The sequence below is a fragment of the Lissotriton vulgaris genome, chromosome 6 (genome assembly GCF_964263255.1).
Source record: "Lissotriton vulgaris chromosome 6, aLisVul1.2, whole genome shotgun sequence".
In the NCBI taxonomy this organism is placed as follows: domain Eukaryota; kingdom Metazoa; phylum Chordata; class Amphibia; order Caudata; family Salamandridae; genus Lissotriton; species Lissotriton vulgaris.
Window position 1 is genome coordinate 817,933,270 of NC_141694.1, and position 14,771 is coordinate 817,948,040.

The window sequence follows — 14,771 nt, forward strand, 5'->3', positions numbered from 1 at the left end:
GGTCAAATATCAGCCTATGTCTTCTAACAAATTGCTGCTTGGTGTTCACAAACTCCTCTCACTTTGATGTTGGAGAAAGAAACATAAAGTGAATTATTTGAAAGGAAAGGCTGTAGGATGTCATTTGTTTGTAACAATTTTTTTTTAAATACCTGTAAATGAAATGTAGACGTTCAGCAGTTAGGAATGCAAAAATTAAGCACTTTATTTGGTAATTTTGAAGTGTGATGGAAATGAAGATATTAATAAGATCAAAACAAATCTAGACATTTTACTTGTTGATGCACAAATGATATATATTCACTGAAACCCAATTCCCACACATTATCATTTGTGTGCAGTATAGTTAATCAGTAAAACTGTGTCTGTGTAAATTTAGTGGCCATTTCAATGGAAAGTGTGCTGTATGTAAATGATCGGGCCCTACTACGCAAATCTTTAGTTACATTAAAACATTGCAGCCTCGTGTCCATAATAGCTAGGTGGGTCACAGACGTTTGTCATTGTGAACATTTAATTGTGGTTCTAACAAGTTTGGGAGCCTCTGCTCTAAGTGATTGGAAAGCTTTAGGAGGTCTGAATTTTGTGGAAGAGCCTTATCAAGAAGAGGGTCACATATTAGATAACAATCCCCAACTACAATAACGGTAGTATTGCCAAGTTTGAAATTTCAAAAGTAATATGTTGCCAAAGTTTGGGTCATTCGCTGTAGGGCCATAAATATTAATTAAATGTAAAACAAATGTATCTATTCTATCCTTAACAAGTAAGTATCAACTGTCAGTATTGGAGTGTTTGTCTAAGATCTGTAGTTGGAGGTTTTAAAAAAAAATATGATTGTGCTGGCCAGAGAGGAAATAAGATTCCCAGACCATTTTTTATAATTGTAAGATATTTTGCCATCAGCACGAGTCTCCTAAAGGGAACAAATACCAATTTTATAAAAAGCCAAATAATCTAATATTTACGTAAGTGTAACTAGATTTCTTAAACATTGAACATTAAAAGAGACAATTTTTAACTGTTTTGAACTATCCATGAAATAAAACAAAAATACGGAGACATAAAACTGTTTGGAAAAACGAGATATCAAGAAAAATGGCATTGAATTAAAGAAACTGAAGTAGATGTGAAAAGTAAAACTTGGAACACAAAATAGACAAAAGACCACATAGACAAAACCGCTATTGATAAATGTGAGTCACACACGTGTACAAGATAAACCAGCAAACATTAGCCCATAATTAATATATCTTACATAAAGAAGGCATGAAAGTGATGGTAAGCCATTAATTATATTAGTTTAACTTCTTTTGTATCCAGGGAGAGAGGAAATGGTGGTCAGTGAATGCTTGAAGATCTTGAGGGCGACAAAAGGATTTAGAGAGGTCATCTTCCCAGATAGACATAGTGAAGGGTCGAAATGGTCATATGTGAAGCCAGATTTTCTCAGTCTGGGTCTTAGTGCTGTATGGCAACTGTTTCCTTAGTGAAATCTTGATTAATCTAACCTTTTTGACCTTTTACCAATAGAGAAGGAATTTCTCTTGCAGCCTTTTTTATCATAACTTGTTGGTTATGTTGCAGAACTTTAAATATGATTGCCTGGGTTTGGTTTGACCTGTTTTGCGGTGGGATGGAATGCGATCTGCCTTATCGATCTCCAATTTCTCATTACATTTTTAAATTCAAATAGTTAGACAATGGGTTCTCAAGATGTCTTCTGCAATCAAAGCTTTCAGTGTTTTCAGGCAGATTAAAAAGTCCGTCCATCATATTGTCTATTTTGACTTTCCAAATCTATCAAACGTTTATTCATAGGAACAATTTTTGCTGTAATGGGGGACAGTTGGTCAATCATGGATTTGCTGTCTCTTATTTTATTTTTGTTATCCAAGATTTTCATTGACAAATCAGTCATATCCTTACCAATATTTGTAATTTCCATAACACTATTGTCAGTATTAAACCGAGCAGCTTGTAATTCTGCCAGAATTGTGACAAGGGAATGTTCAGCGGCCTCAACAATTTTTGATTTAATAGGTGTCGGAGAAACAGTTTGTTTATGCTTAAAAGCATTAGAAGGCACACTTTTCCTATCCATTTTGAAAAAAAACTACAGGCAGTTAACATATAAATGATGAAAAGTAGTAAAACTGCAGTATGAAAACAAAAAAAATAGAGTACTAGGCCAAGCCAGAATATTACCACATGTGCAGCAACTAAAAACAGCAGAAGGACCTTCTGGCTCACTGACTCCAGTACTATCATTCACATAGAAGGCTCTTTTTTTTTTTGATCGGGCCATCTGCTTCTATCTATGTATGCTGACTGTATTCTACTGTTTGTCCGAAAGCCATCTCACAACCTCTCTCCCATGATGGAGAGAGGAGAAGTGTGGCTCAATGGTTAGAGAGGCAGACCCTGATGCAGAGGTCTGGCTCGGGCCAGGGTTCAATTCCTGCCTCGGAGGCTCTTGGGCTCAATTTCCCCGGACCTGATAATTCTCGCCTCGGTGCCTATTCTAATCATGGGTCCCACTCTGCAACTCTGGGCGATAGCTTGCTTAATCTCCACAACGGCCCAAACAACGCTAGGATGCCTGGCTTTACCTTGGGGGTGCCCAGGAGTGGGCACCTCACAGAGAAATGCCAGGAAGGGTTCCTCAGCGGTATTCGTACAAGCGCCGAGATGCCTTATGGTGATTCGTGCGCTATACAAGTACTACTACATTACATGATGTGAAAGATAATTACATTTGCCAGATTGTCTATCATACCCATCAATTTGGGACCAAACAGAATTGCTTCACCTTACAGACTCTACGGCTAAGATGGCCCCAGACTACCATAATTGCTGAGTGGACTGCCTGATCAAATTTCAAGGAGTGTTTCTATGTGGAGCTACTGAGTCTGTGATCCGGATGAATTATGTCTGCTGCTGGATAAGCTTACGTGCCAGATTCATACTTGGACTAATCTCTCTTTATCTCTTGCTGAGTAACATTCATAAAAAGTTGGAGAAGACTGCCATTTTTATATAAATGCCTCCCTCACTAAGCAAGAGTTTTTTCCAGACCCTTCAAACACTGCTGATTAGACTGACGAAGGATAAACAACCCAGACTTCGCTGGGAGGTCATGACACTCCCATTTGAGTATGGTGGATTTAGCGGCACAGTGTCACTTTGGGAAGGTTTGGTATCATGCAGATGCCAGACTACCCTTCCTCGTTTCCAAGAGGGTACTCCACTGTCCTCCTCCTACTGAGTGTTCTACTGAGACACAGAAAGTGGATAGTCAAAGTGGTCTCAAAAGTTGATGGACCATATGTCAAAAGGCAGGAGTCGCTCTTCTATTCTCACTGGCCCACCCCCTTGCTCATAACCCACTACTCACACTCCCCAAGAAACACTGGACGAAACAGATGCTTTCTGAGTCCAGATTGCGTTGGGACACCTGAAGTTAGATTCCTCACACTAGAGCAATATCAAAATATTCACAACACTTCACCTCTGGATTTATTAGGTTGATATAGACAGTTCATAAGGTGATGCCTGGGTTCCATGAGGAGCCACTGGAAATTAGACCACTAACTCACATAATCAGATCATCTGACTACACAAGATGGGTATCTAGGCTTTATACCTCAATATCCGCCTTCAATGTGGCTGATCCCAACAGCAGCAAAGAAGCATGGGAATTCAATATAGGGTCTGACAAGGATGCTAAATGGATTCACTGTTGTTCTCAGATTATAATGAAATCCATTAACTATAAACATAAGCTACTCCACTTTAAGTTCATCCACACAGCTTTCTTAACTCCTGAAAAACAATACGAGACAGGCTCGCTGGGACCTTATCAGTGTCCACAATGTCATGCTGATCATGCAGTGTTTATACATTTAGCCTGGTTTTGTCCCGCCATTTTTTATTTCTGGTGTGAGATGCTCTCCATTATTTCTACCATAATTGGCAGTATATTTGAACTGTTGCCTGACGTGGCTCTACCAGGCTTTGTTAAGCTCATCCCACATGATGTCTGACATTTTACAGCACTTGCGCTATTATTGCCCAACAGTGGATTTGTCATACACTGATTCAGATTTGCTGCACCCAGAAAAGAGGATGGATTGAAGGATTTGACTATATACAATGAACGATCTGAGGTTCACAACATATTACAGTATCCCACATCATACTTGGCTTCAGTGACCATTGCCAGCCCACACTCTTTACAGAGCACCCACAGACAATGCAAACCTTTTTGGTCATGTAAATGTACCCACGACCGGCCTAGGGGGATTCTGTATAGACAGATTTCTCAACCTTACTTTTACAGGCAGACTTTCAAAATTAACAGCAACAGCATATATATCACACTGACCTAGACTAGGTCATATATATATCTTTAAGTACATTTGTAACTATGGACCTTGTGAGTGTGTGGAGATGTTTTGCACTGTACTAATTAGATACAGTCTATTGCATGCTGAAATACTGATATTGTTTCTGTTATAAGATGTAAAAAAAAATCATAAAAATAAAGTTTGGTTAGATGTGGGGATAGGACTTAAGAAATGTATTATAGGCACTTGCTGTGAAGCCATCTGGCCTGCGTGTTTTTTGTAGTTTGAGTATTGCAATAGCTGCTTTTGCACCCTCGTCCATTGTTGGAGCTTCAAGGGTTTCTCTTTCGGTGCTAGTGATTTGTGTAAGGCTAGCAGTTTGTACATAGGCTATTTATGCTTCCTCCAAGCAAGGTTCGCGTTTATATAAATTAATATAATTATCTACAAAAGCCTCTAGCCTGGTTAGATGTGAACCCCTTTTGTCCCTGGTCATAAGTAGTGTTTTTAAGATGGAGGGCCCGTTCTGCTTTTTTCGAAGCTATAGCATTTAATTTTCCCCTAAGAGATATTAGCTTACCTTGTTGGAAAAGTTGTCTTTTTATGTTCTGCCTCTGCTTGGATCAGTTCCTGTTCAAGAATTTTGAGTACTGTACATCTGAGCTTTTTAGGCTCGCTAGGATTCCAGTACATTTTCTGCATATGACAGATTTATGGCATTTCATGAGCAATCCCTATTGGGAACTTCTGGGGTTTTCTAGAAATATTCATGAATGTGTTCTTCCAATTCTGATTTTACGAGGAGCCCCCCCAACAAGTCCTACTGGGCCTTGTAGATGAAGAGGAACTTTTCCCTTTCCTCCGCCCCTGAAAAACTATTGACTCAATAATTACTAGTAGCTCCGCTGGCGATAGCCCAGAGATGGGTGGGCTCTGCAATATCAACAATGGGACAGTGGTGGACTAAAATATGAACTATCCATGCTAGGGAACATCTTACGTCAACACTTAGCGGCACACTACCCCGATTTGATCAAATATGATCCCCCTCCCATTCATAAATTTAAAAGGACATGAGAAAACCACAACCTCTGGAATTTATGAGATTGGGGGTGGCGGGGTAGAGGTTTACTGGAAAACCACCTCAGAACAGTCTGAATTTTTATAATGATCAGCATGCTGGTGGACCTTTTTTGCCTTTGAAAAGGTTTAAATAAATTTGTTACACAGGACCTCCTGCTGGATTAAATATCCAACACCTATGTGAGGAAGGCATACCATCTCCGGATAGTTAGAGTTCTGTGGATGCATGGTCAGGAAATGTAATTCGATGGATTATTGTTTTGTAGACCAAAGTCGTGAGGGCATTACAAACTAGATCGTAATCTATTCTAGAATACGATCTATGGACATGTGAAAAGAAGATATAGTCTGCCTAATTGAGGTGGTTCTCCCGTCCATGCCCTTAAGTGATTGCGTCAATTGTTTAGGGAAAGCTCCTGAGTGAAGCAATGTAGATTCTTGTCTATCTATACTCTAATCCATATTCTAATCCCATAAAGTTAACATCCCCTGTAAATATGAGATCCCCCGAGGTGAAGTCTTCCAGTGTACCAAGGAAAGAGGAGTAAAAGGCAGCTTGACCTGATTAAGGTGCAAAAAACCTTGGATATAGTGACCTGTCTACCATATAAAATCTCAAATCACAAAAGTATCCTACCAGCCTACTAACCAAACTGTAGCCCAGCTGAACCTAAGTCCTTAAAAAGAGAACAAAAATGATTTTCTTAGGGACCCTCAAACACCCTATTGGTGCTTTATCATTAGGACTCACCCTGGTCCCTTTAAACCAGGGTGGGCTCAACCATATCCCCGGATCACTTTGAATATTTTTTCTGATGCATCTTAAAATATGGATAAAAACAACTAAACGACACCCCATTTCCCATTTTTCTTGCTGCCTTTGGTATGGTTAAAAACTCACTATTTGGGGTTGTCGGGGAGGGCGCTACTATCTCTACTTTTATTACTTGTAAACACGAAAAATTGGTGCAGCGACAACTGGCCAATTTCATTGAGAGTCAAGGCATCCTGCATGATACCCAATCTAGGTTTCGAGCCGGTTTCAACACCAAGACGGCTCTTCTAGAGGTGGCAGAGTCAGTGAGGATGGCTACAGATTCAGGGGCATCAGCTATGCTAATGCTCCTGGATCTGTCGGCAGCATTTGATACGGTTGATCATCTAATTTTGGCGCAGCAACTCCAGGACATTGGCATTAGAGGTATAGCCCTTACCTGGCTAAAGTCCTTTCTCACAATGGCACTCAAAGGGTCTCTCTACAACCTCCTCAGTCTGAACCCAAAGATTTAGCGCCAAGACGCCTGAGGGTATATGCTGCGCTTTATAAATATCAAAATAAATAAAAATAAATAAAATTTATGGTATGGAGTTCCCCAGGGGTCGGCGCTGAGTCCGTTCCTTTTTAATATTTACCTGGCCCCACTGTTCTCACTAATAGACAACTGGGGCGTGAAGGTGATATCATACGCCGACGATACACAGTTGTTTTTTTCTTTTAAAGATCAGTCAGCCGATTCCTTCAAGAATTTTAAATTCTGTCTGTAGGACATCGCTCTTTGGATGAATAACCACAAACTTAAACTAAATGCAGAGAAAATGGAGATGTTGTTCTTTGGCAAGGTTCAGCCACCTGCAGCCGATCGATGGTGGCCAATGGAAATGGGCTCCCCTCCGTCCCAGCAGTCACAGTAACAAATCTGGGAATAAAGTGGGAGGCAGATCTCCTTTTCTGCGCAGTTACAGCAAGCTGAGACACCTTCGGAAATTCCTACATTTGCTGCCGGAGGATTACCAACGGGTCATTGTCCATGCCACTGTGACATCTAGGCTGGACTATGCCAGCAGCCTTTACTTAGGTTTGCCAGTGTACCTTATCAAAAAATGACAGATGGTACAGAATGCGTTTGCAAGACTGATTAGACGTGTTCCATTTCGTCATCACATCTCTCCGCATATAAAGAGTTTCACTGGCTGCAGGTGGCAAAAAGAATTCAGATCCCTAACCTAAGCATTCCGGTCATTCCATGGGAAGTGCCCCAGTTATTTGAGACAACTGCTATGCATCTACAAACCGAATAGTGCTCTGAGGTCCAATTCTCAAAATCTGCTTTGTATTCCGCGAGTTAAGAAAGCCCACCTTGGTGGCAGATCTTTTACAGTGAGGATGTCCAAGCTATGGAACTCCCTGCCTAACTGCATGCATCTGATTAAGTTAGAACCACTGTTTAGGAAAGCTGTAAAAACTTGGCTTTTCAGTCTAGTCTAATTGCTCTCAGGGTTCTTAGGATCTGCGGCTTGGCTGTGCGCCGTCTATTGTCTTTAGCGCTGGGACACCTCTGCTGGAGGTAGCTGTTCGCACTCTACAAATGTCGGTATTATTATTGTTATGTTTCAGCCCTTTCCTACGGCCTCTATGGATCCCGGGCTATCATCAACACTTAATATTCAGTGCCCTTTAATTGATTTGCCATGCCTTATTGTCAGAGTTGTCTTATCCTTATTCTCTATGGTCAACTTCACCTTGTGGATAACTTACAACATGCAAGAATCTTTTAGAAGCAGGCCTACGTGCATGTCTCCTGGAATGAAGGGCATATAGTAATGCCTGTTTTCATCATGCACATCAGTGATTCAAAAGCAAGAGGAGAGGAGTTTATTAAAATTCTGTTATTACTATACAGACACTGGTTACACACCACACAGTAAAAATGCAAGGCATGGGACACTCATTTCATTTTTTTGTTAACACATTTTTATTGATTTTCATTTCAGCAATCAAATTCGTTACAACATTAACAAACATTCCTCTCCCCTTCCACCAATAACGTATGGTTCCAAACCTCCGATAATGTCCCGCTAATGAAGATTCTAGTCCAGCATATCCCTGGTATTACAATAATAATCGACTGCGTGTAACCAACCCACCATTATCAAGGTAGCAACCATCACTGTTCACACTCTATATTTAACAATTAAACAAATGAATACTCCCTCCCCATTCTTCCCGCCCCGTCACCGGTGTGTACTTAATTATGACCAATCTAGAGATGAGGTCTGTGATAACAATAGGTCAGGATGTTCTATCTTGGGTCTACAGTTACCCCTCTGTACCCCCGTCTCACTATTCCAGATCATCCCCGGATGATTGGGTAATCAGCGGCTGAACCAGCTCCTCCCAAGCTCTCGCCACTTCTATCGCCTGTTCATTCTTCTGTCGGATCGCCATCTGATAACGAACCGCTCCCTCACTACTAGCCCAATTAAGCAGCTCCACCCTCCATCTCCTACCGCTGGGACCCTCTTTTGATTTCCAGCGCATCGTAATATGGGACACATTTCATGCCACTAAATGCAAACCTGACTGCTGTCAGGGGACTGCAACCTGTATTATAGTTGTAACCTCATAAAAACAAATCGTAGGAACCCAATAGGTTTTTTGGAAAACATGTTGGTTTTCCCCATTTTTCCTAAGGAAACAGGATTGTTGTAAATAATAGAAGATGACAGAAGAAACATAACAAACAATTAGTAGGTAGCAACTATGACTGGTTGCAATCGCCAGACATTATTAAATCATAACAAGAATACGGACACTGCTAATCAAGTACCAGTAAGCTGACGTATACCTTCTGTTTATGAATCAAACTGCTCCCACAGAATTATGATATTACAATGATCTTGTAGTCCTTAACCCTTTCCATGCGGCCGCGATTCCCCTGGTGTGCTGTAAACAGCACGAACAGGGGCGGGCCGTGACGAACCCCAGCCGTCATCAGCACACGAGCACCGTAGTGCATGATGGCTGGGGTTCGTCATCAGCATGGAAGGGGTTAATTTCAAATCTTACATATAGGTGCTCTCAATAAAGATGAGATTGTATGGGGTACAAAGGGGATTAAGCTTGAGAACAAAAAGGGCCCCTTAATGATGACAATGCCAAAAAACCCACATCTCTCAGTAGGCAAATGAATTATGTAACGTAAAAACGTCACCTGTGTCTGTATGCACTTCTGAGAACACGGCCCCCCCTTGCTACTGAGTACAGCAAACGTGTTGGAATAACAAGCTTAAAAACAGCGTGCAAACAAACGCTCAACACTGGCACTGGTGGAGTGGTGGAAATAGAGGTAATATCAGCGGCATGGTACCCTTGACGTGGTAAGAAGCCGAATCTTATTCATGACTACAGGGGGCGAGGACATGATAAGGTAACACAATAATAATCACTTTCCATGATTACTGTTTTGTCTACAGGGACGTGTCTTACTAGCCCTTAAATGGTGCAAAACATTTTTTTTAAGGGTAAGCACCTTCATTACATGCTCATCTATGTACAAATGTCCACATCATCAAAGTTTGCAGTGGACTGGACTCTATTGGTAATTCACATTGCTACCCAGATTGTGATGCACGCTTGTCCTTGTAAATCCTCAATTGTTAAATGCAAGATGCCTTCAATTGAGAAATATGTGCATTTAGTGGCCTGCAATGAGCGTCCCATGGCTTGCATTTTTCCTCTGCTGCATGTAACCAGTGTCTGTATAATGATAACTTCATTTTAATGAACTGATCTCCTCTTGCTTCTGAATCGCTGATGTACATGATGATAACGGGCATTACAATACGCCCTACATACCGCCACATCACGCCCCACCTCGGGCATCTCCACTGGCTCGTATAGAAGAGATGTTAATTAAAGCTGCTAACCCACTCACACAAGGCTCTATACAACCAAGTACCTGCCTACATTAACCACCACCTGACCTTCCTCCAACCATCGCGAAGACTATGCTATGTCTCACTTTTACTTGCCCAAACTCCCCACATCTACTGAAGAAGAAGTGGAGGATGCTCCTTCTCCCAAATCACAGTAAAGACCTGGAACAGCCTTCCCATGCAACTCTGTTCCTTCACCTCGCTTCCTGAATTCCGAATGACCCGCAAAACCTGGCTGTTCGAATAAGCCTCCAGGACCTGCAAGCGCCTGGATACCCTATTGGGTGATTTGACGTGCTTTATAAATATTCATTGATTGATACCTATATGTATTTAAACATTTGTGCTAGAAATGACTTTAAAGAATCATAAACAACAATAGGAGTGTGGGATTCTGTGCATGGCTGGAATCTCATGTGGGAAGTTCCCATGCACATACCAACAAACTCTGGCACTATGTAGGACGTGATACTACTCAAATCTCCAGGCCCACTTGCTTGTGCATTGGAAAGGGAGTTCTTAGCTTCTCTTCATTGAAGGTTGGCGGCCTCTAGGGAGACGTCTGCCTTTTATGTCTCTGTTGCCGTTACATCTTTCATCTCTGCAACAATGGCTGAGTAGCTCCAAGTGTTTGACTTTGAGCAACTGGTTGGGTATCAGAGTTGTCCCGTGTGATATCATATAATCAGCTACTTCTTCCCTACCTGCGAAAAGCTGAGTCTTAGTTTTATACTCCAGTGCAATCCAGACTGGGAAGGTCCAATCATATTAGGTGTAACTTTTTTTTCTTCATTATATGCATAATTGCCCAGGAGAGTTGTCGACTCATAAGGGTGTCTGGAACAATACCTTGGTAAAACTCACATGTGTAGTCCCAGAATTCTATTGAGACCATACTACAGGCTGCATTTTTTTATCTTTAAGCTTTTATCTTGAAGCTGTGTAGCCTGACGACGTTGTCTCCAGGTTTCCATATGTCTTCAGGTAACCTCTGCTGTTCAGGTCCTACCCTATGTGCACTCTCAATGCAAATTTCCGGGTGTGAATCCACAAATTCTTCAAGACGCAAATCTACTCCTATTGGTAACTACACTATTTCATTACGCAACATGACTATTGGGCATTGACATGCGGTGCTTTGATTTTATAGTAGTATACTTTTCACTTGGGAGGCTGGGATTACCAGAGTGTTATTTGCAAGTAGATTTTTTGAACACCCATTTTCCCACTTGAGCATTTTTACTGGATTGAATTTCTACACTGTAATGTTTTCTGAAGGTACTCATAGAAGACCATGTGGCTACTATTTAAATGTTGTTTAGGGATATTAGTCAGGAAAGTGAGAAATGCTTCCTTCTTGTAGTGTCCTCTTGGTTTTTCTCCCAATGTTATGCCTGCTGTTTTGTGACATTTATGAATTGTTTGGACAATTCATCTCACATTAGTTCTTTGGCGATAGGGGAACCTCTTCTTCCCTGTGCAAAAGAGATTAAAAAAACTGCTCCCCCTTCGTGATTGTTTTAAATTTTTGTAAGTAATACATAATTTCCCTTCCAAAATAGTTTTTGATTTTTGCAAGTAATACATAATTGGCCTTCCAAAATCCAGCATCTGTAGGTCTCTCAATGCCTGCGTTTTAGGCTGCTGGAAGAATGCAGGTAATTGCACGGCTTGGTTAACATGAAAGTGTGTTACTTCTTTGGTTTGTTTAGCGCTGGTAGTTCCTAGAGAAAGCTATTTGCTTTCATTGTTTAAAAAGCAAAATATATGCACTATATATTATAGAAACTTTTGCAAGTTGCCTCATCTTTTTTAAGTGATGTGCATAGATACACTATGCACATGTAATATTGCGTAATTGAACTGTCCACACACTTCTGTTGAAGTCCGTGCTTAGTAAATATTTAAAATACTTGCTATTGAGATTTTCAACCTAAGTATTCGTGCTACCCACACAAGGAACTCTATGCAAACATACACAACACTTTTCTTTCAAAGGTTTAGCACATCCAGAGCATCATATCTGCCCAACTGACTAGCCCCAAAATACCCCCAAAATAGTTTTTCCTAGGAACTTCCCCAAAATCCAATACGCTCTATTATAGCTTGTACTTGGAGCCCATTTGTCAAAAAAAGGTAAAGTTCTGTGTTAAAGTCTAAACCCCAGACAGGCCAAGCAGACCAGATTTTTTCTCTGTCAACGGGGTGTACTCACCTACTTGATATAGTGGTGGTAGACATCATTAACCATTTCCTACTCGATGAACTGAAGTAGTTTGTTCGGATCTGTTTGGAGAGCTGGAGGATCATTACAAGATTCAGCTTCGTTTAATCAAACTATTGGAGGACCATTGTCTACTGTTTCATTTTTTCTTTTTAACCTAGATGTCGATTTTAATGATCTTATCTAGGCTTTAATTTTTGTAGATTAATCTAACAGTTTTTGTTTAAACATTTTCTATTGACATTTTACATGACATAAACTTTGATGCATTACTGAAATCTTGATTGCATACATATATTGTCTGCTGTTTCTTGAACATTAAATTGAGTATCATCGCCAATAAGATGCCACAACGGTAGTATGTTGGCCCCTAGGCCTGCTGCTTCTCTTTGAATTGCTGGCACCTTTTGACTGGGTCAACCAAATCTTTCTCATTGATCACATCCGGAGCCAGATTCGTCAGTCCAATTGTGCAAGCCCAGTTGATTACACTACCTAGAAACAAATTCTGAATTTGAAATTGATACTGCGACTGAAAGTGCTTTCTTTCAACACTGACTGCTGCGCAGAGTTGTTCCTTATATTCCACGAGACCAGGGTGCCCCTGTAGCAACGGTGATTATCAATGCCAAACCACACGATACTAATACTTCAATTTCTGACCTTCCTGATTAACTCCTTCAAGAAATAAGAACTTATTGTTGGGCTTTTGAAAGAAGTTTACATCACTCCTGAGGTAAAAGAAGTGGTCACACTGCCAGATCTCACCACTCCAGTGTTTCCTTGTCCTGTCCAAAAAATCATTCAAAGTGCTGGAGACTTGCAGTTGACTTGCTCCACCTCTGTGTCATCCAGACCCCAATATAGCCCCATCGCTTACTCCTTTCCCAGATTCTCTCAAAAGTGCTTTTCCCTATTCCGTGGGTCGGTCCCTCTTCCCATATGAATACTCCTCATATAGAGGTAAAGCAGTTGCTTGTTTGTGCTGCAAGTACCATAACCTAATTTATAAAGATTTATAGTAGCAGGAAACTGCACAAAGCTGAGGAGCCTGCTCCAGTATCATCCAGCTGGTTTGTTTTCCTGTTCGCAGAGAGGAATGGACCGAAGCCATACAAGCAGTGGCGGACAGGCTCCAGAGACAGGAAGAAGAAAGAATGAGCTGCAGTCCAACATCACAGATGGACAACATAGAGGAAGAGATGGATGCTACCACGACCCATCATAAAAGAAAGGTAAGACAAAAGACGGGTTTAATGATAAATGTTACAGAATGCATTGCTGGTCTTAACAGTAGGATAGACTTTTTCTTATCCTAGAAACGTCTAATTCATATGAGGGCTTTAGAGAGAAAGTTATTGAAGTTTAATGAGTAATACCTTGGGAGCAAATATGTATTTATGTATGTGATATTTGTATAGCATAAACGTAGCTAAAAGGCAGCAAAGTTCTGTACAGAGTCAAAGGCAAGCATGCGGTCAGCAAGCGACAGGTGAGGCTGCTGGCTGTGGGCTATTAATTCATTGTGCTAAATTGTTCTTGAAGGCGATGTGTCATCAGCTCTTCCTTAAATTGTAGCAGATTTAGAGCTGTCCTGATGGATACAGGGATGTTATCCCAGATGATGGATGCATAAATAGAAAAGGCCTGCTGTCAATTTTATTTTTGTTTTTGTTTTTTACACTTTCCAGTTTGATGGTGTCCTGTTTAAAAGAGAAGAGACCTAACCCTATATTCAAAGCTGCTTAATGCACTTTACCTTCTAAGCAATATACATAGTTTGCCAATACAACTTTATGCTGCTGTATTTGCCATAGACTTGGATTAGGCACATCTTCCTAAGAACTTAGAATAGGTGTGCCCAGTTACGTGGCATCGCCATGTAATCTGTAGTTCTGTACAACCCTGGCATGCATCAAGTACATAATCCCTCAGAGCTTCCCTACGTCCCTTGTTCTATAAGCTATCGCTCAATTTACCGGATGGCTAGCATTAATCTCAAAGGTCACCAATACAACCCACTCACATGCTTTTTTTGTTGAGATTTTGTCATTTTATCATAACAAACCATTACAACCCAGTCATATGATTAATTGTCACCACACTCAATTCTGAATCCAATTGGGTGAATGGGCATCACTCATCTCACACATCAACAGGACTGAGTCTGATAAGTACCGCGGTTGCAGTGTTCTGCCCCTGCTCGATATGCTGTGTAAACTCATGGGTAGAAGAGTAAATTCTCATAGTTCGGAAGAATAAATCGAAAATGAACTTTATTCAATGACTGCTTAGTGGCTAGAACACTCCCTATTGCATTCAGAAGAATCTTAGGAACTTTATTTGGGCCAAACAGACACCTTGAGTTGCAGAGTCCCTTTTATTATAAACACTCCCTG

At 40.8% G+C, this 14,771-nt stretch overlaps 1 protein-coding gene across 1 annotated transcript in view; it reads left to right on the forward strand.

Annotated features, from left to right (window-relative positions):
- Nucleotides 1-14,771, forward strand: part of AKT3 (AKT serine/threonine kinase 3) — a 1,006,792-nt gene that overhangs the window by 567,043 nt on the left and 424,978 nt on the right. Inside the window, exon 5 of the mRNA XM_086926847.1 lies at nucleotides 13,466-13,607. Within this exon, the coding sequence (XP_086782973.1) occupies nucleotides 13,466-13,607 (142 nt within the window). The remainder of the gene's footprint in view (nucleotides 1-13,465; nucleotides 13,608-14,771) is intronic.